The sequence below is a fragment of the Macrotis lagotis genome, chromosome 4, assembly GCF_037893015.1.
Source record: "Macrotis lagotis isolate mMagLag1 chromosome 4, bilby.v1.9.chrom.fasta, whole genome shotgun sequence".
In the NCBI taxonomy this organism is placed as follows: Eukaryota; Metazoa; Chordata; class Mammalia; order Peramelemorphia; family Peramelidae; genus Macrotis; species Macrotis lagotis.
In genome coordinates, this window is record NC_133661.1 from 213,228,984 (window position 1) to 213,253,421 (window position 24,438).

The 24,438-nt window shown below is 33.5% G+C and overlaps 1 protein-coding gene across 5 annotated transcripts in view; it reads left to right on the forward strand.

Moving 5' to 3' along the window:
• The window catches only part of PRKD1 (protein kinase D1), a 504,884-nt gene that overhangs the window by 403,544 nt on the left and 76,902 nt on the right, over nt 1-24,438 (forward strand). For all 5 annotated transcript variants that reach the window (XM_074235395.1, XM_074235396.1, XM_074235399.1 and 2 more), the window contains 2 exons: nt 23,699-23,909; nt 24,131-24,208. In XM_074235395.1, the coding sequence (XP_074091496.1) occupies nt 23,699-23,909; nt 24,131-24,208 (289 nt within the window). The remainder of the gene's footprint in view (nt 1-23,698; nt 23,910-24,130; nt 24,209-24,438) is intronic.

Here is a 24,438-nt window from a genome sequence, read left to right on the forward strand (position 1 = left end):
CCTGAAATGAATGAATTAGGCATCCTAGATCAAATTCTGCCCTCAATTTATAGATTGTTCTAGGGAAATTGTTATAACTTCTGCACGCATACTCAGAGAACATATTGCAAAGTGATGAAAAAAATCATGGGATAGATATATTGTTGTATCTGTATTTCACTTGTTTTACAGCAAATAAGTTTCTAGTTGTGATTTGACACAATATAGTTTTGTTAGTTAAGAAAGGAAAGAGAAAGGAGAAAAGGATGGTAGGAAGGAAGAAAGGAAAAGAACCAGAAAAAGAAAGAAAGAAAGAAAAAATTCACTCTAGGTATAAATATCAAAATCTAGAGAGGAAATCATATTTGGAAATTATCCAAAAAGACACAAGATTTCTGAAACTTTTAATTATATAAAATGACAAAATGGTATTTGGCTTTTTTTCCTTTAAATAACTTAAAACCCCTAATAGTTTGGAATGTTTTAAAAGAAATTTAGATAGCATACTAAAGACAAAGGTGAACACAATGTCCTTCTTTGTAGTGAATTGAAATAACCAGGCCAGTTGTTTTCTTACCTTTCTATCTCTGATCATATGAGTTTTGACATAGTATTATTTTTCCTTATAGTGATACAATCTTCAACTACCATTATTACTGTTCATTCTAAGAGAGTTGTTAAAGATCTCACACAATAAAGCTAATTAAAAGCACAACCAGATCATGCTCTTGTCTAAATCTCATTGAAAATCAGGTATTCATGACTCTTAAGGTCTAAAAGGAGGGGATTTGTATGTCAATAAGGTATAAACAAATTCCTAATTACCATACCATCAAATTCTATTCTATAAAGTCATCCCCATGCTAGAGGTTTTCTACTTCAAAAATCTGACTTCATAGCCAAATAAATTTCTTTTATTTTTTTAATTAAAAAAATGTGTTTTCATAACAGTAACTATTGAAGGAATTGAGTTTATCTTCAAAACACCAAGAGACAGTGGGACAGAGACAATTGATTTTTGATTTCCAATCCCTTACAAGCTTTGGTATCTTGGGAAAGTCATTGACCTCTCTGTGCCTCAGCTTCTTCACCTGTCAAATTAAAAGGTAGACTCCAAAGTTTCTAAGATCCTTTCCAGATTTAAATCTTTGATCCAATGACAAAGACTTTTAGCCTAGAATTGAATAAGAAGACAAATAGTTTGGACTGTATTGGGAAGGTAGGATAGTGCTTTCAATGATCTTGAACTGCTCAATGACACAAAACCCCATATTTTTAGAGTTAATATTTTCTAATAATATTATAACTTGAACATCATGGAATTTTGCACTCTCCAAAGAAGCAAAATTGCAGGTCATTCAAAGGCCAATTTAGATACATACTGGAATGACATAAAAGAAATCATGCAGGATACATGTGAGAAAGTCAGCAGGTGCATTCTCCACATAACAGAAGGAAAGGATAAGCCTATTGTTATTTCTGGTGCTGCTCTGATGAAATGTTAAAGACTTAAAGAAATGTTGGAGTGAAATTGAGGGGAAGAGAAGGTCAGTAATAAGGAATACTGCAAGACAAGACTGGAAGAGAAAGTTCCAACCATTTTGTTGAGAATACTATTTGTTATACTAGGGAACATTGAGCTTTATTTGCTTTCAATGAGGGAATCCATCTAATAACTTTTGTATACTTGATCTTTGCTTATTTGCTAAGAGAATTGTAAGGTTAGATAAGACATCATCATGGAATATATGGTCTTTCTGGGAGATATAACAAGACCATTTCAGCTTTCCATTTACTTCTGGCAACAGATGACCATTTTATAGTTTTTCTTGATACACCAAGCACATGATGTCAAATAACTACACACATATTTCTAAAATTCCAAACTTATTTCACTGTTTCAGGATATTCCCTGGTAAGCAAGCTCTCTCTACTAATGTAGTCGAGGGCCATCTCTGCTACTTACTTTTATAGCCCAGGGTATTGAGAAGCTAAATGACGTTGATGTGTTATACCAAAGACTTAATACCCAGTTATCCTCACTCCACAGTCAACTCTCTATTTATTATACTATGATACTTCTCATAATCCATAAGTGAATTTAATAGAAAATAATGTAAAGGCACAATGGTGATTATTAAATAAGGGGATCAGAAAGGTGTTGAAATGAGTTGATATTTGTATTAAGCTTTTGAAGATAGGTAAGAAGACAATAGTCCCTTTTGTGAGTAAGGAAATTCCAGGTATAGGGAATAACATGAACAGAAAAGGAGAAAACAGGTTTATATAAAAGAAATTCTAGTACTTCCCTAAATTTATTTCAGTACATAGTACAGTACATGGATATATAGTAGACACTTAATAAATGTTTTTGTGTTCATATCATATAGTTTCTGGTTTTATCTTAGCAATTTGACTTCCAAGGATTTGTTTGTCTGTAGTTGCTTTAAATGGAATTTCTCTTGCTATCCCTTGCTGTTAGGCTTTGTGGTCATATATAGCAATGTGAATGATTTATTTGGGTTTGTATTATATCCTGTAATTTTGCTAAAGTTGTTAATTGTTTCAAGTAGTTTTTTATTTGAATTTTTAGGGTTCTCTATGAATATACCATTATAACATCTGCAAAGAGTTTTGTTTCCTCTTTGTCTATTCTAATTCCTTCAATTACTTTTTCTTCATTTATTGATAAAGTTAACATTTCTAATATAGTACTGAATAACAGTGGTAACAATGGACATTATTGTTTCATCCCTGATCATATTGGAAATGCTGTCTTATCCCCATTGCATATAATAGTTGCTGATGGTTATAGATTCTGCCTATCATTTTAAGGAGAACTCCATTTATTTCTGTGCCCTGTAGTCACTTAATAATTATCGATTGATTATGTTATATGTCATACGTATATAGAACAGAATAGACATATCATAACCCCTCCTCTGGCTAGTCACCTTTTAGATTTACAGATTTCATTTGTAATGAGAAACTGTGAAAATCTTAAGTGAACTACATGGATAGAAAACTCAAAGTGCTTACCTTATTGATTTGGTGTAAAGAAATAATATTTTTTGTAGATGAGGGTGTTGAACTCATGTCATCATGTGAAAGTGTATATGAAATGTTCAGAGCCATGTAATTTGAGAAGACTTAAGTCATCTTTGTCTGTTGCCAGTCTAGACTCCCCCACTAATAATCTTAACAGTTGAAAACAGTTCGCAGTGGCTATTCATACCCAGAGGTAAACATGAACTGGAAAGTCCTAACAAAAGGTTCCCACTTTCATTGTCTCATAGATTTAGGGCTGGAAAAACCCTTAGAACCAAATTATTGAAGTTTCTCACCCTATGCTGGATAGTTTATAAATAGCACTCCTGGATATCAAATACAAGTTGATTGATTCTAAATATTCTTTCCTTCATATCAGCTTCCTAGGAAAACTGAGAAACCACTTTATAGATCAATGCCATATGAGAGGATTCCAAGGAGGTACCCAAACTCAACATAGAGTAGAGAATAGAGCACTGGGCTAGGAGTCAAGAGATCTGGGTTTGAATCTCCCTCAGATATTTACAATGTATGTGATATCAATTAGATCACTTAATCTCTCTCTGGTCCTCACTGTCTTCATTTGTAAAATGAGGGGATTGGATCCAGTCATCTCTTAAGAACATTTCATCTCCAAATCAAAGATTCTATGAACTCAAATATAAGATTAGGAAAAAATGGGATTTCACAGTGTTTAAAGGAGAGAATTCCCTGAGTTGCAGGGTCCTCAAATTTCCTCTCCACTTGTTTTTTGCAAGGCAATGAAGTTAAGTGACTTCCCCAAAGTCACACAGCTAGATGATTATTATGTGTCTGAGATTGGATTTGAACTCAGGTCCCCTTGACTCCAGGGTTGGTGCTCTCTCTCCACTGTGCCACCTAGCTGCCCCCTACCCCTCTCCACTTGTGAAACAGATTTTATGACTTAATAATTGACTTTAACTAGTCTGGAATAAGTGATCAGATTAATGATTATGATACAAGTGGCATACTACTTGTTCATACTAATTATTTTTCATGAAGAAAGAGATGAGAACATCCCAGTGAAGTTTCCTCAATTTCTACCATAGGTTCCTACCCTGTTTTCTAAATATCAGGATATTTAACAGGGGTCTCTGTTAATCCTTTTTTTGTAATAGAGGCAATTGGGGTTAAGTGACTTGCCTAGAGACATACAGATAGTAGTGTCTGAGGCCATATTTGAACTCAAAATGTCATGATTTCAGGGTAGGTCCAGCTGCACTACCTAGCTGCCTCTCTGCTAATCATTCTTGTTTAAGTTTGTGACTTTCAATTAGTACTCATTTGTCTATTTAATTCCTGACAATTGACATTTGTCATATGAAATAGTATGATTTATTTATAATGCTTTCCAAACCTAAAAATTCTATGTGCACGGGTGAGTTCCAATTAAGGCAGCTGAGTGATAAAGTGGTTAGATCATTGAACCTGGATTCAGGAAGACCTGGGTTAAACATCAAGACACTGGCTATGTGACCCTAGAGATACTCAGTTAAGCTCTGTCTACCTCAGTTTCATGATGGAGATATTATGGTGATAATAATATCATTTATCTCACAGGGTTGTTTCAAGGATCAATGTAGATATTTGTGCAAACCTCAAAGTAGTTTATAAATACTAGCTATTTTGTTAATTGTTACTATTTTATCATAACTATTATAGATTTACTTAGCAGTTTATTACTAAGCAAATAATTTGATAAATTCCTTTAGTTTAAACTCCAAGATGCATTTTTTCTTTTCTTTTTTCTTTTTGTTTGTTTTTAGGTTTTTGCAAGGCAATGGGGTTAAGTGGCTTGCCCAAGGCCACAGAGCTAGGTAATTATTAAATGTCTGAGGCCAGATTTGAACTCAGGTACTCCTGACTCCAAGACCAGTGCTCTCTTCACCAGGCCACCTAGCCACACCTATTTTTTTATTTTTTAAATTCTCTGTTGATCCTGTATTTAACTACCACCTGGATGCATTTTTATGGATATAATAATTATCCCAATGCAAAACTCAGCAGAGGAGTATTGATCCAGTTTAGAATCCAAATGCTTTCTGAGTAGTGTACACTACTTCTATTATAGTTTACCTTGAAACTCATGGATAATGGGGGCATGGGGTGGAAAGGGAATAGTCATTAAGTACCTACTATGTGTCAGACAGTTTCCTAAGGGCTTTACAAATATTAATATCTCAGAAATGCTCTCTCTCTCTCTATATATATATATATATATTTATATATATATATATATATAATTTTCAAAATAATTTCCTCCAACAAATGAATTATTAAACTAGTTTCAAGTATAGAATTTGAATTATTAAACTCATTGCTTGTCAGGGAATGATCATCAATGGTCCTCAATGGTCCTCAATAAATGTGTACATTTATTTAAGTGTTCATGGCATGCCTCTTCCAATTGGCTCAGACACTCATAAAGATGACTTTATAACCTCTATGTGATTTTCCTAAATTTCAGAGGTTTCTAGACTTATTATCTAGGTTTGTACACAAAATTAATGAAAATTCACATCAAATATTCAATACTGAGTTGAAAATATTTTATTTTCTATTTCTAAAGCAAATATGTAATTACCATGAAATTAGTTTTCAGGAATGCAGTTTGTTCATTCCTATGGTTTTATTGGTGCAGGAAACCTCCAATGACTGGATCTTGGTTATATATACATTGGCTACTGGCCTACAACTTATAGCCTTAAAGAGAGGTCTGTAAAGAGAACAGATTCAGTGATAGCCTATATGTGTCTGAAGCAAGACTTGAACCCTGGTCTTCCTGATTCTTCCAGTTTCTTCTTAAACTCTCTCCCACTATGTCAAGGATAAAGAAACAATCCTTTACAGAAAATTCACAAAAAAATAGTTATCTGTAGTTCCATCTATAATATTTATGCCCTTAGAGGTATGTATTCCCTCCTTAGATCAATCTCAAAATCAAGGTTTGGGCTGACAGTTCTTATTTTACCATTGGTTTTTCTTTTGCTAGTTTGAGGATAAATGGCATTCAAGAGTAATTTACTACTATATAGCAAGGAAACCACATATCAGGCCAGTAAGAGTAACATATATCAAGTATTCTAGGAGGATGTTTTATGGAGTTTATTTTTTAATATCTGAAGTATCAAAGGATTTTTTAGGTTTTTTTTAAATGGACTTTCACTATTTTTCCTTTGAGGTTAATTGTTATATAGAAAGTCATGCTATTTCTGGCTATCATTTATTTGTAGACCACAGATATTTGTCCATTCATTTTTGGCTATTCTCAACATCCCTACAGCCTCAAAGAATTTACTAGAAAATGGAACTGTTCACACCAACAGAGCTCCATGTGTCTAATCACTGTAGAGCTTACTGCTTTGAAGTTTTCTTTTTATGTTCTTAATTTTAAATAGCATGAATTTTATAAACTGCAGATAATATTTAGTTCAACTCCCTGTTGTGGGGAGATGTGTTTTATAAATAATAAAATACTGCAAACTGCTATTATTTTCCTTATTTTTTGTGAGTCATATTTAATTAAGACAAGTGTTGTACTAAAAAGAAATCTAAGCTTGGCTGCATGCTTTCCTAGAAAATCTCCCAAGAAATGACTCACTTGATTACTGTTTTAATCTAACAAAAACTTCCAAAGACAAATGAAACTGTAATTGGGCTGTACTAATTGTCTGAAGTGGGATATGCTCATTACCCTAACATAGCTTTCTAATCTCCAGCATAGATTCTTTGTTCCCCTTCTGAATAAACATACCCCTTAAACTTTGAACAAATAAAATTTCTTTGATCAGCAAGTGAAAACATGACACTGTCATGCCCAATTGATATTTTCCAAGATATTTTCCAGTATACTACAAGTGAATCTAAAGGAAGAGTCTAAATTGTTTCATTTGTGTTCTGGAGTTCCAAGAAGTCTGGTGATTCATCCAGTTAAGGAAATTTTTTTCCCATTTTGACATATACTGTGAGACTTCCATATTTCATTTGACAGGTATTAGAAGAATTTTTTTTATATAGGTTTTGGATGGTCTAGATCAGGGATGTCAAACTGAAATAGAAATATATCACTGTGTAGCACACATTGACTACGAAAACCACAAATTAGCATTTTCTGTGTATTATTATATTTTAATTTGCTTTTGAATTACATTTTCATCTGTACTCAAAAGTGTTGTGAGCCACGCACAGTCAGGAGGCTCATGTTTGATACCTACAGTCCAGAATAGTAATGAAGCTTATGGGTTTATATAGAGGGTTTATACACCTCTTTATAATATCAGATCTACTACATCTGATATTATGAAGACATGGGTTTGAATTTCATCACTGTTTATTACAAACTGTGACTGATAATTCACAGCCTCTCTCTGAGCCTTAGGCAACTAACTATAAATGATTATACCTTCCCAAGTCCCTGGGATTTACATTTAAATATCATCATATTTATTCTTTTATTTAAATGAAATTTATACCAATTTAATCACAGGCACAATCCAATACAAATTTGTCCTTTTTGTTATGATTGCAGTATTTACAATTTTGATCATTTAAAATGAAAAAAACAAACTTTTATGTCTCTTATTTGCTGGTGTGGTGATATGGTACAAGTGGACAGGAAGAGATAGAATCCATTCAGAATCATTTTAGTCCATTACTATTTGATAAGAATGAAAGAATCTGGGGGCAGCTATGTTGATGCAGTGGATAGAACACTGGCCATGAGTTAGGATGACCTGAGTTGAAATTTGACCTCAGACATTTAATAATTACCTAGCTGTGTGACTTTAGGCAAGTCACTTAACTCCATTGCCTTGCCAACCCCCCCCCAAAAAAAGAATGAAAGTATCTTCATTACCAATAGTAAGAAGGATGAAACTTCATCAATTAATATCTCATGTTGAGTTGATATCTGATTTTACTTAATATTTTTGGAATATTTATTAATTATTAATTCTTAGGATCATAGATTTAGAATTGGAAAAACCCTAGAGGTCATTTAGTCTAAGACCTTCATTTTTAGATGAAGGAAGCAAGGTTCAGAGAAGTTAATTGACTTGCTCAGGATCATATCCCCTAGTAAGTATCTATGGTTAGGATTTGAACCCAAGTTTTACTGATTCTGCATTCAGTACTTCATTCACTTGACTTTGTTCCACCTCATTACAAAAATCTAAATTGTAAAGACTGTCCTAAAGTCTTCTAAGTATGGCCAGAAGTATTTTTTCTATTACATTATTAACCTAGCTAAATTCAGTGAACACAATCACCAAGATGGTCATGCTGAAGAAAAGTACACAATAATATAAAGCTATTTGTATCATTTTCTTTTGCCATGGTAAAGAACTGGAAACTAAGAAAATGTCCTTGATTGCTGTTGAACAAACCTTAATATATAAATATAATGGAACTAGTTATATATAATTAAATATATTGGAACCATTTATGTAATATAATGAAACTATTTGCTATGTGTGTAAGAAATGATGGAAGAGAGTTTCAGAAAAGCCTGAAAAGACTTAATCTGATCAAAAATGAAGCGAGAAAAATTTATATAGCAGCAACACTGTAAAAACAAGTGACTTTGAAGGACTTCAATTATTATTAATACAATGACCAATCATGATTCCAAAGGACCAATAATAAAATGTGCTATCTACCTCATGACAGCAAGATAAAGGAGTCAGAGTACATGATACATGAACTGTTTTGAACATGGCCAGTGAAGAAATTTGCTTCATTTGAATATTCATATTTGACAGAAAGATTTGGGTTTTTTTTCCTTTTTTAATGGGGTATTGGGCAGGTGTTACTGGTAAAAAGAGAAAATAGATTTTTGCTAGTTGAAAAAACTTTTAATTTGGATTGATTTTTTTCATTCATAGCAATATTTGAATACCATCTATCTTAATTCATAAAGGATTTATCAGTCTGTTTCAAAGAAGTGAATATTTGACCTAAAGGAATTTGATTAAAATACACTAATCAAATTATTTTTGAAGTATTATAGAAAAAATCATATCCAGAAATAAAGTAAATTGCAGATAAAATATGATATAATTGCAATACTTTTCACTATTGGCTTTTTTATATTCATACAAACATTGTCTTTTTAATGTAGTTTGTGGGAATCCTTTTCAGACAGAGGAAATTCTCAGTGGTGAATCCATTGTCTGGTTTGTTCTGCCCAGAAAACTGGGGCATCCAGATGTAATATAATACTAATTTTTCATTTGCTCACTCTACTAATAGACCCATAAAAGGAAAACATTATGATAGCAAAAAATATTTCATCACTACTAAAATGAAGATAAAAGAAAAGAAACATCACAGCACATGTTTCTTGCATAAAACAACCTAACAATCTCATCCTTCCTTTTATTTGGAAGGAAACTCTTTCTCAGAATCCTAGCTCTTCTAGGAAAAGTCAGAATCTTCTCAAAAGTATAATTCAGAGGTTAAAGCTTTTAGTGGGAAGAGCCTTATTTTCCTTGATTAAAGTCTGCTTTTCAGTATCACAGTTCCACAAGGCATCCAGGCTTTATGCTGATATTGAAATATATGTAAAGTAAAGCTTTTGTTATCATTCCTTAGAGGCATGGATAACTGCATGGATATTTCTGCTCAGGCTTTAAATTTTATTTAAATAACATTTAAATAAATTATTTATTATTAAATAAATTATTAAAATATTTAAATATTCAAATTTAAATGCTCTGCCTTTACTTGTAAATAGAATGATGTTATTATAAACTTACTTGTCAGTTGGCTTCTTGAATAACTTGCTCTCATAATTAAAATTAATTAAAATTAATTTGAAGGAAAACTAGAGAAATTATAAACTGAGAAATATTTCTGCAGCACCTTGGATGTAGAAAAAAGCTTATATTTTTCAATTTTTAGAAACATTTTTATTTAAAGTTTTGAGTTCCAAGTTCTATACTCTCCTCTCCCCTCCTTTCCCTGGGATAGTAAGCTATCAGATACAGTTATGTATGTGACATTATGTAAAACATTTCCATGCCAGTCATTTTGTACAAAAAGATTTGAATAAAAAGAAAAAAAAGTGAAAGTTAAAAGTATCATACTTCAATCTGAATACAAACAATATTCTTTCTCTGGAGATAGATACTATGGTTCATCATTAGTTCTTTAGGATTGTGTCACAGATATTATATTTTCTGATTGAACAATATAACCATTACTATATACAGCACTATGTACTTACTTACTGGTTCTGTTTGCTTCATTATATAACAGTGCATGTACGTGTTTCTAAGTTTTTCTGAAATCATCCTACTTCTTTTTATAACACAATATTATTCTATTCCAATCAAATACCACATCTTATTTAGCCATTCCCCAGTTGACAGGCATCCCTTTGATTTCAATTCCTCAACCACCACATTAAAGACTTACTACAAATATTTGTGTACAAGTAGGTCCTTTACTTATTTTTTAGATGTATTTGGGATATAGACCTAGCAAAGGTATTGCACATTTTTATAGCTCTGTGGGTACAGCAGAAAAAAAATCTTCTGATTATTGAATTAGGTAGACCTATGGGTACCAAAGTAGAGGTTATTAATGTTCTCCTTTTCCTCTTGAAAAAGCAAAAGGAGTCTTTTCTCGAGTTAAGCAATATTTTCTAAGCAATACTTGCATCCTGGTCCTTTCTTATGTATATCAGTTAGCCTACTGCAAACCTGAGTCCCTTACTAGAAAACTCAGTGGATATTCTAGTGGCCATGTATCTCCTCCTAGTTATTGTCAGTGTATAACACAAAAATTGTCCTCACCTAAGTTATTGTCAGTATGTAACACAAAAATATTGTTCATGTATAGTTAACCTTTCCAACTCACTTATGTCTGTTGTATCATTAAGGATAGGGAATTTCTTTGGAAACAAAACTGAAGAATATTCAGTAAATTTGTTCAGTATCTTCTGATTTTCTAAATATGAGTTCTCTTTTTATAAGTAAATGAAATATTTCTTATCTCTTTTTTACTTTGTATTTATGGATTTGCATACAAATTTCAGTTTCTACCCTTTTCATTGTTTCAAGAATTCAGACCCTAAAGTCAAATATAAGTATAAATAAGTTAATGATAAGAAAGCTTCTTTTTGTCAGTAACTAGCTTAGATATTAAATGTGCAAATGCTGAAAAACCATTCAAAACTTAGTATTTTGAGGCCAAACTTATTATTTTGAGGTACTTTGTTTTTAAAGTTAAAATTACCTCTTAAAAATAGTATTTTCTATTTATTTCTCAAAACACTCCAGGGAATAACCATTTGGAAAACTTCTTTCCAGGAGTATTTTACTTTTCTTGCTAATTAAATTATAAATATCCCTTTTTCATTTTTATACATAAAGCTGATATTGGTGCATTTCATTAAGTCTATCTATGCAAAATGAATTGAAAAACTATGGAAATTCAGAGGGGGGAAAATCCTCTCTCTCTCTCTCTCTCTCTCTCTCTCTCTCTCTCTCTCTCTCTCACACACACACACATAGCTACAAGCATATACACAACAATGTACATACATACATACAAAATACCGAAATCGCCAAATAACAAAAGTGTATCTTTTAATCAAAACTACTTTTTGGCTTTACTTTGGTTTATGCTTATTTGATTGACTCTTGGAAAATTACTAAACCTCTTTAAGCCTCAATTTCCTCATTTATAAATATATGGATAAATATAGCACCCATCAGTTATAGGACTCAAATAAGAACATGTATGTAAAGCTCTTAAGTAAATATGAACTATTTTATTGTCATCATTAATATTACTTAATTTGCATATGTAGAAATAGACGGCATAGCATGTTGCGATAAAAGGGTCAGAGAATTGACTTTGGAGTCGTTTTGACCTGGGTTTACACCCCCTTTTCAGACAAAAACTGACTGTTACCTTGAATGAGTCATTGAACCTTCCACTACCGCAGGTGACACTTGAAGAATATAAATTGTAGAACACTTGCTGATCTCTATCAGTAGAGAGTGCTTCCTGAGCTTTTGGGTTTTTTTATACCAATAAAGTCAGACATCTGGAAAAGAGACAGATAGACACACACACACACACACACACACACACACACACACACACACACGGAGGGAGAGACAGACAGACAGACAGAGAGGAGAAAGACCCTGGCTTTTCCAGTGCTGAGTCTCTACAAAGACCTTGATGAAAAACATCTTCATATAACAGCTGTATATTTATACCTTCCTAGGGGAAAAAATCATGTCTTTACTTTACACTCCTCCAAAACATGACTCTGCCGTATATTTATCTCAAATGAAGAGAAATAATTCCTTCTTACAAGGTTGTGTCTTCTTTGTTTAAGGAGCAATGACAACTGCATAGATTTCAGAAATGGCCACCTTGATAAGGACAAGGATGCCAGGAATCTGCATATATTCTAGAGAAGGAAATGCTTTCTAGCATCCTCTAGATTCTTTCCTAAAGTAGAAGAGATTATTTCTTATTTGCTTAAGAGGAATGAAATGATCAGTGTCCAATAATGCCCCTACACTCAGAGAATCTGGATCACAGTATTATGTCAAATGATTTCAAAAATTGCTATAAACTTTTAAGAAATAGTCTCTTTCTTGTTAACCACAGCATACATCACAGCAGAGCAGGGAGCATACCTTTTTCTTGTCCCACAGCAACCTTCCTCACTGGTTTGAAAAGGTGTTGATTAGCTTGTATTTATGCTATATATTTAGGGTGTCCAACTAAGGAATCACAACTTGTTTATTTGGCAGCCTTGGCAGGTAGTTCAAGGAGTACTGAAATGGGAATATAGCATAATAGCAAAGAATAATCTTCAACTCATCAAGCCTCAGATCTTTTGCTCAATGATTTACAGGGTGTGGGGATGAGGATGCTTCTATAGGAACTTGTTTTCTCAAGGGTCTCCAGATATGCCTATTGCTAGCGAAGGGCTGAGTGCTTGGAAAATCCCTGACTCCCCATATGAGAGGTTTTCTCTTCATATAAGCATTGTGGAAAGATTATTGTTACATTTCATTTCACCCAATAGGCTCATAGGCTGAACATCCAAAACTATGCTTGTTAACATTTTTATGTGAATGATATGATCATTTCCACATAAGGATAGAATAAGACTAGATTACACTAAGAAAGTCTAGGTAGCTAGTTCAATGGTTACTGTGCCAAGCCTGAAGTCAGAAAGGCTCCTCTTAGTGAGTTCAAATGTAGCCTCAAGACACTGTGTGACACTAGATTAGTCACTTAACCCTATTTGCCTCAGTTTCTTCATCTGTAAAATGATCTGAGGAGGAAATAGCAAACCACTCCAGTCTCTCCCAAGAAAATCCAGTTGGGGTCACAAAGAGTAAAACATGTCTGAAAAATAATTGTACCAACAAGACCATACTAAAAGAAATTCATTTGGAATAATCCAGAATTGTCTTAACAGCAATATTTTTTTCCTGTTTTACTTATAACTAGTACTATGTTGAGAAGATCATAGATTTAGAGATAGAAAGCATCTTAGAAATTGTTTAATTCAACCCTGTTATTTGCAAATGAGAAAACTGAGCCCCTAAAGGTCATGGCAACATTTGTTCCTTCAAGGGACTCAAGAAGACTTCCAATCCAGACCCAGTAATTTTACTAGTAGGAACCGAGGCTCAGTGACTTGTCCAAAGTCACACAAATTACAGACTGGCATAGCTGGCATAGTTGAGCCTACATTCTCTCACTCAAGATAATAGTAAATGCTCCACTGTTTCTTGCTACCTCATTCTTTGTCAAATTTTATTTAGGCTGAATCAATATATACTTTTTTGGAACTGATTTGATTGAAATAATAATTTCACTTCACTTTAATAATTCACATAAATCACATATTCTGTGACCCAGTGAATAGTACTTCAGCCTATAGTTAGCAAGACTTGAAGACTGGAGTTCAAATGTGGCCCCAGACACTTATTGGCTATTTAATCCTGCAAGCTATTTACTCCTATTTGCCTCAGTTTCCTCCTCTGTAAAATAAGCTCAACAAGAAAATGGCATCCTTTACCATTTCTCAAATTCTTTACCAAAGGAAAAAACCAAATGGGGGGGTCATAAAGACTGAAATGACTGAAAAACAAAGAATTCTGATTGGAATGCAATTATCAATCCCCACAAAAAAATAAAACATTGAAGTTTTGAATTGATTCAGTTTTACCATTGTTAAATAAACTCAATCATAACATTCTAAGGCAGTACCTGAAAGATAGTCAGCAGGTGTCAGTGAAAGATGTGGAAGAAACACAAAGTATGTGTGATTCCAAATCACAGACTATCTACTCAGGATTTCTTTCTGGGAAACAAGGTCAATAATTCACAGTATTTTCAATGCCCATTTTGGCAAGGAGATTATATCCTGGCTTTATAAAAAGCCAGATTCTTATTTTTTTTCCTTCCCAATGCATTCAACATACTTCTGTTTCTTTTATGTGAGGAGAATAAAATAACTTTTACTTTGAAGTGGCATGTTGTACTTGAAGTACCTGGTCCATTATAATGAGGGTGTTTCAGGGAAGAGAAAAGAGGCAGTAAGATAGATTCAAATGACCCTTTAAGTCCTCAAACACTCTTAGACCAGACCTCCATTTCTGTGAGAGACCAGGAAACTTTAAATTTCCAGTGAATGCCTTCTAGAGCAATTTCTTCAGAAATCTCCCTAGAGCCTGTGCTTTTGATTGTGTCAAGGGGTCTGGTTAGTTACTGCTTCTTAAGATATATGTGCATTTTCGACATTATCATCTATCTTGACCTTGAAAGGAGTGCAGTTGTCTCCAATTTTCAGCCCTAATATGGTCCTACCAAGTGAACATTGTAGAATAATTTAACAAAGCATGTTTTATATAAAATTATGTTTATCTTAATGTCCATTAATTTATTTTTTTAACCAGAATAAACCACATATCAGGAGAATCTATTAAATTTTAATAAGAAAACAATCAGACAACTTTCAGTGCTTTTCTATGATTTTTAATTAATTTGTTAATTCAGATAACTACATTTTGACCTGGTAGACAGGGTATATTTTTGTTGGGCAATTCTTACAGGGTCCTGTTAAATGTTTAAACATATGCTGGCAGTTGGAGTTTCCATAATGTAATCTAAGCAATCATTTCCTGGTAAGCTTCCAAAGGTGCTGAGTCATGGATCTGGCTTGTTACCAGGAATTTTTTTTTAAAGGAATTTCCATCCCCGGAAAGCAGGACAAGTCACCTCCACAAGTAGAGGTACAAGGAATGCAGTTATAACTTTGATATAGTTTCAAAGGAAATAGAAAGTGACAAGTCCTGAAAATTCAAGATTGTAGACTTATCCCTTCCCATCCTGCCAAATGAGTGACAGTGAATAGAGTTCTGGACCTGGAGTAAGACAGATATGAATCCAGTCTCTGCTATAGTTACTTACCAGATACGTGACCCTTGGCAAATAACAACCTCTGCCAGTTTTCTTATTTGTAAAATAGGAAGGATAATGTCACCTACCTCCAAGGTTGCTGGGAAGCTAAAACAAGATTTTTCTAAAGCAAACACATAAATATAGCTACTTATTATTATCATCACCATCATTGTCATTGTCATTGTCTTTATTGCTTGGATAGCCCCTTCTTCCAGATTAAGCTATGAAATATGAGCTCTTTTTTTCACATAAAGTAATATCATTCTGGTACCTGCACCAGAAAATGGAGGCCTTTTGTGTTTCTTTTTGCCAGGTGATTTGACCAAGGAAATCATTAGCTTTCAGCTCTTCTTGAGTCATGTTTTATAATTCTTTCAGTCCCCAGACATATTCTAAACTGGCATTTTGTTCCAAACTTTAAAATATTATAACCTTCTCAAGTAAAAAAATAATATAGCACTGACAGCTCATATAAGAATTAAACTCTAATCATTATCTCTTCATTTTAACCTACCATCACTGTAGGGAAAGAGCTTTTAAATCTCTTTAAATTTGGTGCCAGTTTTTATTCTGAGCATAATAGTGAAGCAGCTTGCTGTCATTCCATTCCAATCTATTTCATTTTTTTCATGTGCCTCTTCAAACCAACAAAAACTCAACAGCAACCACCACCATTTTGTAGATTGTCCAGGTTCCCCAAATGGATCCTGCCAAATTGTAACAAGCATTATGCCTTCTGTGTCCTATGTGACTGGTTGAAATGATTGAAAATATTGTAAAACTTCATTCATTTGGACTAGAGATTAGGGGCAATCTTCTCCTAAATATGACAATTTTAAAAGAAAAGAACTTGTTAAAAATGACACATTTTTAAAACTGTGGTCTTAAGATATTAGACATAAATCAGTAAATCAAATATGAGGAATTAAGGAAGCATTTCAATTTATGACAAACTTCTATATCTATCTACATGTGGCATTATAAACTGTATTATATCTAATGCCTTTCCTTTTAATTCATTGTTGTTCATCCTTCATTCTCAAAGAGGGCCAATGACATCACAAGAATCATGTCTTGAATTCTGTGTGAATTGGTTTTAAGTGAGATAGAGCTATGCAATCATCAGCCTCAATTTCTCAAGAGTCATCTATGTCCAGTGGAAAGACAAAAGTCAAGATGACTGTCAGTGGTCCCTTAAATTCCTTAAGCATATATTGAACTTCTCCTCAGTGCAAAAAAAGATACAGCTTGACTTAAATGATGGTGTGACCCTAGGCAAGTCACTGAACATCTCTGAAATCTAAACAGCTTTTTAAAAAAGATTTTAATTTGAAGAGAAGATGTCAGTCTGCATTGGTTGAAATTCCTCTTGAGGAACTGCCTAAAGGCCATGAAATCACAAGTTCAATCCCCATCCCTAAAAGAAAAGACAGAGGAAGAGAGGAAAAACTTCGATAATTTTAAAGTTTGCAAAATCCTTTACAATTTTTCTTCACATTTTATTCTCACAACCCTGGGAGGTGAGTACTGTTCAATTTACAGTTGAGAACACAGAAAAAATAATGATAAAAATTTAAAACAATCTCTGTCCTCAATGAGTTTATATTTTCCTAGGGGCATACTAAGAAATGAACAGATAAAAATAATTCGAGGAGAAAATTAGTTAAAATTACAAGCCATGAGGAAAGGCTTCACAAATCTGAGGAAATCTTAAAAGATGATGAGAATTCTAAGAGTGAGGTAAAGAGGGATGCATTCTATAGACCTTAAACATTCTTGACTACTTTCTTCATCCTCAGGTGCTTTTTGAAGAAGTCAAGCAGAAGTAGATCATAATCTAGTGAATATAACCAATGGTTCTTTCATTTGGTAGCTATATTGTAAAAAGAGATTTTCAAAGTCTTGACTTTCATATAGGGAGCAAGGCTATTACATGCATTGCTAAAAATAAATTACTGGGCTAGAGTTATAGGAAGACTCAGGTTCTCACATCTGCCACTTAGTAATTCTGTGACTATGAGTAAGTTATTTCAACCTTTATGTGCCTCTAGTAATTCGCTAGGACATATTTTACTGTCATAGATTGTGATCTGCAGTGGTGAATGGAATTTCTATCATAGAGATAACATTTTAAAAAATTTAAACAAAAAATGTTCCTTACAGAAAGGTTGTAATTGAGGATTAATTGCATAAAAACATTTTTAAACATCTTAAAAGCCCTTTTTAAATACTATTATCAAATGACAGATCTCACTGGAAAGTATTAAAGTAACCTGCCTTTTATACAGAAAGTGTATTATAATGGAAGGAACTATAATGGCATAGTGAATTACCAGATGAATCTGGGGTCAGAAAGACTAGAGTTCAAATCCAGTCTCCAACATATATGAGCTATGTGATTCTAGGCTAGATATTTAACCTCGCTCAGCCTATTTTCTCATCTTTAAAATTGTGGTAAAAATAACAACTTCCTCACTAGAAAACTGTAATTAAAATGAGATACTTGTAGAGCACTTTAAGCTGTTATTAGTAATGGTAATAATAATAATAATAATATTAATAATAATAATAATAATAATAATAACATGCTAGAAAATTCTAGCCTTGAAATTTTCACCAAAATGTGGCAGATACCCAGTTTTACAAATTAGCTTCACAAATAGATTTTAACAGTGTATTTTTCTCTAGTAAGACCACATCTTGAGTATTCTGTTCAGTTTCTTGTAGTACATTTTTATAAGTACATTTCCAAACTGGATAGTAAACAAAATGGTAAAGAACTTCAAAATTATATCATATGATGGAAGTTTGAAGGGTCTGATTAGTGAAGAAAGGACCACTAGAAACAGATTCTTAAAGTGGGGTTCATGAACCTTTTAAAAAAGTATTTTAACCAAAATTTATTTTATTTTCAGACCTGAATTCTCTTCCTCATCCATTGAGATAACCCCCAAACCAAGAATTAATACATAAATGTACATATATACATACACATATACACACATAGGAGAGAGAGAGAGAGAGAGAGAGAGAGAGAGAGAGAGAGAGAGAGAGAGATACTTCTCTAGTAAGACCACATCTTGAGTATTCTGTTCAGTTTCTTGTAGTACATTTTTATAAGTACATTTCCAAACTGGATAGTAAACAAAATGGTAAAGAACTTCAAAATTATATCATATGATGGAAATTTGAAGGGTCTGATTAGTGAAGAAAGGACCACTAGAAACAGATTCTTAAAGTGGGGTTCATGAACCTTTTAAAAAAGTATTTTAACAAAAATTTATTTTATTTTCAGACCTGAATTCTCTTCCTCATCCATTGAGATAACCCCCAAACCAAGAATTAATACATAAATGTACATATATACATATACATATACACACATAGGAGAGAGAGAGAGAGAGAGAGAGAGAGAGAGAGAGAGAGAGAGAGAGAGAGAGAGATCCCCCACATTAACTATGTCCAAAAGAAAAAACAAGTTTCAATCTGTACTCACCTATCATTTCTCTATCTGGAGATATTGGCATGTTGCATCATGAGCCCTCCAGAATCATGCTTTTTCCCCCAGGATTGTTGTTATGGTATACATTGATCCTATGGTTCTATTCACATTTATACAAGTCTTCCCAAATTTCTCTGGAACCATCCTTTTCAACATTTTCTGCAACTCATGATATTCTAGCACTTACAAATAGGAATGGCTATGAGGTTTCACCTAACAAGAGAGAAGGAGGAAGGTGACAAAATTTAACTTTTGTTCAAGGGTAACTGGAAGAATGATCTTCCCATTGATAGAAGTGGGGAAAATCAAGAAGAACTGATGTTAAAGAATTTTATATGCCATTATTCATTTAGTTCTTTAGGCTATATAGTATGTAGAAAAAGAAACACTACTTCTGCTGTGATTCAATACCAAAATGTCTACAATTATCTCTAGAGATAACATGAAATTCTCATCATATGTTCAAAGTAAAATTTTGATTCATTTTCAACTTAAAGATAAATATCTTTAATAAAGCACAGAAGAAATGAATATTTGTGTGAAAGAGGAGTTGTGAAAACAGAGGGACTGCTTGATTTGATTAGTCCCCAGATAGATTTTCTTGGCTAATTAAATTTGGTTATTTTTACCACTTACTTTCTGTGTAGGTATGTTTAAATATGTAGTCAGAATTATTTTTTTAAAAGAACCAGAGAAGTATTGGCTGGGATAAAAGGTAGTAAAATGTACCACTTCAACCCAGACTCCTTGAGTTTTAGATTTGACTCTAGTTAGCTGCATAACCCTTTGTTTTACCTTAGATTTCTCATCTTTTCTTTTTCTGAATGTATGGATTTTAAAAAATTTGTAAAACAATGGGCTTAAGTGACTTGCCCTAGGTCACACAGCTAAGTATTAAATGTCTGAGGTTGAATTTGAACTTAGGTTCTCCTGACTCCAGTGTTGGTACTCTATCCATTGTGCCATTTAACTGCCCCTAATCTTTTCAATGGGAACAGTATACTCCAGCAGCCTACTCACAGAGTTATTAATATAAAATGGACATGAACTTCATAAGGATCAGTGGTCAGGAAAGGAGATATACTAAGAGAGTGTAATGTCTTAGACTTCAAAACGTAGAGGGTATCTAGATGAAGTGATAGTGATAAATGCTATTGGTATGTCAATGGAATTGTGATCAGAGGAAAAAACCATTGGACTTGAAAATTAAAAGAGCATTGGATATATATGTGAGTTTATAGGATTATAGAGGTAGAGCTAGAAGTTGGAATTATGGAAGATGGAATTTTAGGAAATTCATTTTAGATGACTTCAGTTTTATTGAAGGAAAGCTTTGTATGCTTGTGAATGGGGAGGTGGATTGAAAGGCTTGAGAAAATTTCAGTTCAGTTCAACAAATATTTATTAAATTATCACTCCATATAGTACATTGTGCTAGGAACTAGAACTCCAAGATAAAAGTGAACCAATTACTTCCCTCAAGGAGCTTACATTCTATCAAGAAATACAACACATATGTAGAAGGGGAAAGAACTAACAATAGAAGCAATTAGAAAAGGCTTTTAGTAGAAGATGGCACCAGAATTGACTATTGAAGGAAGTGAAAGTAGGAAAGTAGCCATGGGGATTAAGGGTAGGAAAAGGATTAGAACAGTAACTGTGGAAAATGAGTTAGGAATCATTGTCAGCAATCAAAGAAGGTTCAGCTGAAACTGTGCAAAAGAAGTTTCTCTTCAATGAAATAAACACAATATTCTTTCTTCATTGACATTACACATCATGGAACCAGGACTTGAGAAATTACTCACCTGTGTAGATATTACATAGCATCAAGAATTAATTAGTGAGCCAAAAACAGATAGTCAAGGTGATTAACAAATTCTAACATGGGGAATTTTTAGTAGTCATTGAAATTACTGAATACAGAATTAAAGCTTGGGTGAGAGGCAAGAGCCCTCAGATTAGAGTTCAAGTGAATGATTAGAGAGGGCTGAAGAGACCAGAAGTCATACTAATTGGAAATAGCAGGTTTAGTATGAGTGAGTGGGAGGGATAGAAGAGTAGGACTGTGATCAGTTAGTAAAATTTTAGAATTTTCTATCTTTGAGGGAATGCAATTCCAAATGATGGTAGGGTCTAAATTGTGAGCAGGTTGATATATAGCAAAGACAAGGAAATGAAGGTTGTTGCAAGTAAATTTAAGAAAATGTTGGGACAGGTTGGATCTAAGACTCCACCAGTGTAGTGAGGATCATGTTCAATGATGAAGAGCACACTCTTTTTCATAGTTCTGAGAGAAATGATTATTAATAGCCAATTAGTAAAAGGAGCAGTGAAATCAGGTTTTTTTTTACCTTTCTGTTTACTTATTCAAAGTCAGCCTTTCAAAAGACTACTCTGACCTTGACCAATATTTTATACCTCTCAGATCATCTTATGTAAGTAGAATTCTTACCCGCCTGACTGAGAGAGGCTAGATCTTTTTGTATAGGTTTTGTATAGATTGTAGATGGTCTGACCTGAGACGAGTCTCTCTTTGTCCTTGACAGATATGACCAGAATCAAATACTCAGCCCCTCATTAAAATAGACCTACTTCTTATTATGTTATTGGTAACAATTCAGAGTTGATTTCTGTTGAGAGCATCCACTAATATGAAGGTATATAAATATTGAAAGGTCTGAGTGATCTATCTTTGGTTTATGAAAGTCAAATAATCGTCATTTTATTATCTACTAACCATAAGTAATAAAATCAATTATTAATTAGCTAGAATCTTTTGTCTCTCAAACTTTTCATATGGGCTATCCTTGTTTGGGTTCTTTTGTAAAACCACAACATTGGGGACTACCCAGTGCTCTAAATCTTAGTATATAAAGGATGCAAACAAATTCTCTGAGTTGTACACTCTTGTCTCATAACCTGCCACACTTCTCCAGTCCTTATGATCTCTGACATCAGCTTTTATGCTAGTTTTAATGCAGTTCTTCCTTGGTAATATGTTACAGCCTACTCAATCCCACCCTATGTCACTATTGTCCTTTGGGTAATATTCACCTAATCCACCAAAAATTGAAGTATCCCATCACTTGTAGCCATATGAGAATCTTTTTTTTGTTTTTTTATTAGGCAGTGGGGTTAAGTGATTTGCCCAAGGTCATACAGCTAGGTAATTGTTAAGTGTCTGAGGTCACATTTGAACTCAGGTCCTCTTGACTCCATGACTGGTATTCTATCCACAGCACCACTTTGTTGCCCCCATATGAGAATTTATTAACATGAGCAGAGGATACAATTGTGAACAACATGTATGAATAACTGAGAAAGGTAGAAGAGTACTCTAGAGGTCCACAGAAAATAGCAGTGATCAAGTAAATAGATTAGTACACAAAATAATTAATTTTATAATGAGGATGATTTTGAAAGGAATATGACCAAAATAATGGTCTAGAAACAGCAAGGGAATACCACCATTACACTGACCCATTTTTTTTTTTTGGTTCTTTGACTAGCCCTTTCCATTAGAAATACTGTTAGATGTGTTATGTCTTGACAGAGATTCCATGTTTCAGTCAAATTAGGGATTGGAATTGGCATTTAAGGAAAAGATCCATAATGGAGAAGTTTTTAATATAAAGTCATATCAGGGTAGTTAGATGGCACAGTTAATAGAGCACTGACCCTGGAGTAGGAGGACCTGAGTTCAAATCGAGACTCATACAATTAATAATTACCTAGCTGGGTAACCCTGGGCAAGTCACTTAACCCCATTGCCTTGCAAAACCAAAAACAAAACAAAAGAAAAAAAAAACATAGAGCCAGATCACTTCAAAGGCACTAGTGCAATGGGCTTAGATCAATCCATAGATGGGGAGAAATGGATTTAGGAAGCAGTGGACTCATATTTATAGTCTATTATATATAAGAAAAATAGAGGCAACTTTTTTATAATAGAGTGAGGAAAACCTGGACTTGATCTTAGGCAATTCACTAGGATTTATTTATCTACTAAGTATTAATTACAGTCTAGTGTAGGACATTGTCATATCGGGAGATCTATAATCTGAGGGAATCACAGAGATAATAATTGAAGTATTCATACATTTATACGAAATATATCAACAAATCTCAAATCTCCTTTAAAGGTTTGTTTTTTGGGGAGGAGGGAGGTCTTTTTGGCAATTTATTATTTTAATAATGAGAAAATTGAAAAAATAATTTGCTCAATAGTACATTGTGAGTCAGACTAAGCTGCATCAAAGTAAATGATCATAACCACAATCAAACAATTCAACTTCCTTCTTTGTGCCATACTTTTTTTCTCTTTGAAAATAGTCTCTATTTTTTTCTTTTCTTTTTTTTTTTTTTTGCAAGGCAATAGGGTTAAGACTGACTTGCCCAAGATCACACAGTTAGGTAATTAAGAGTCTGAGGCCTCATTTGAACTCAGGGTCTCCTGACTCCAGGGCAGGTGCTCTATCTACTGTGCCATCTAGCCGTCCCAAAAATAGTCTCTATTTCTAACTCATATTTGAAATTCCAAGTATTTTGAAGCAAAATGTCCTTATAACAATAAAAATTATTTCCTAGTTAATTCTTCTACTGTAAGCAATAAAGTAGGGGAAAAAAAGTAAAAACTCAAAGGAATGATACTTTTACATTCTGGGGTCTTTTATGGTTTCCTTCTTTAATTATTTATAGCAAAAGTCACCATCAGAATCCCTTCTTGGCCGAGAGAAGAGATCCAATTCTCAGTCACATATTGGTCGACCAATTGAGCTTGACAAGATCTTGCTGTCCAAGGTTAAAGTACCTCACACCTTTGTCATCCACTCCTACACCAGACCAACAGTATGCCAGTATTGCAAAAAGCTTCTCAAAGGACTTTTCAGACAGGGCTTACAGTGTAAAGGTAAGAAAACACTTATTTGGGGACCTATAATATCTCAAGATAAATAAGAATCAAAAATTTGTTTACCAATTAAACTCTTGAGTACCTCAGATGTCCATCAGTCTAAAACCAGGTAACAAGCATTAAATATTTATTCTTTGCTCAATATGGTAAAATGAATGTTTTCTTTTGTTCCATTAATTCTTCTCCAGTCATGGACTCATTTCTATCTTTCTGATCAGATTGTAGATTCAACTGTCACAAGCGCTGTTCATCAAAAGTACCAAACAATTGCCTGGGTGAAGTTGCCATTAATGGAGGTAGGTTGAAGGGATCAGTTTTTTGGGGGGCTCTGAAAATGAACAAATGGTTTATCCTTGATACTTTTTTGCTAGATAAAGAGAATCATTTATTGAGTGATTTTTCTCCTCCCACATCTAAATTCTCTGATCTGCCAAATGTGAATTATTTCCTGGGGTTGGTATTTCCAATTCAATTTAGAAAATTCCAGGAAAGTATTCATTTCAGTGCATTAAGCTTCAAAAATAAA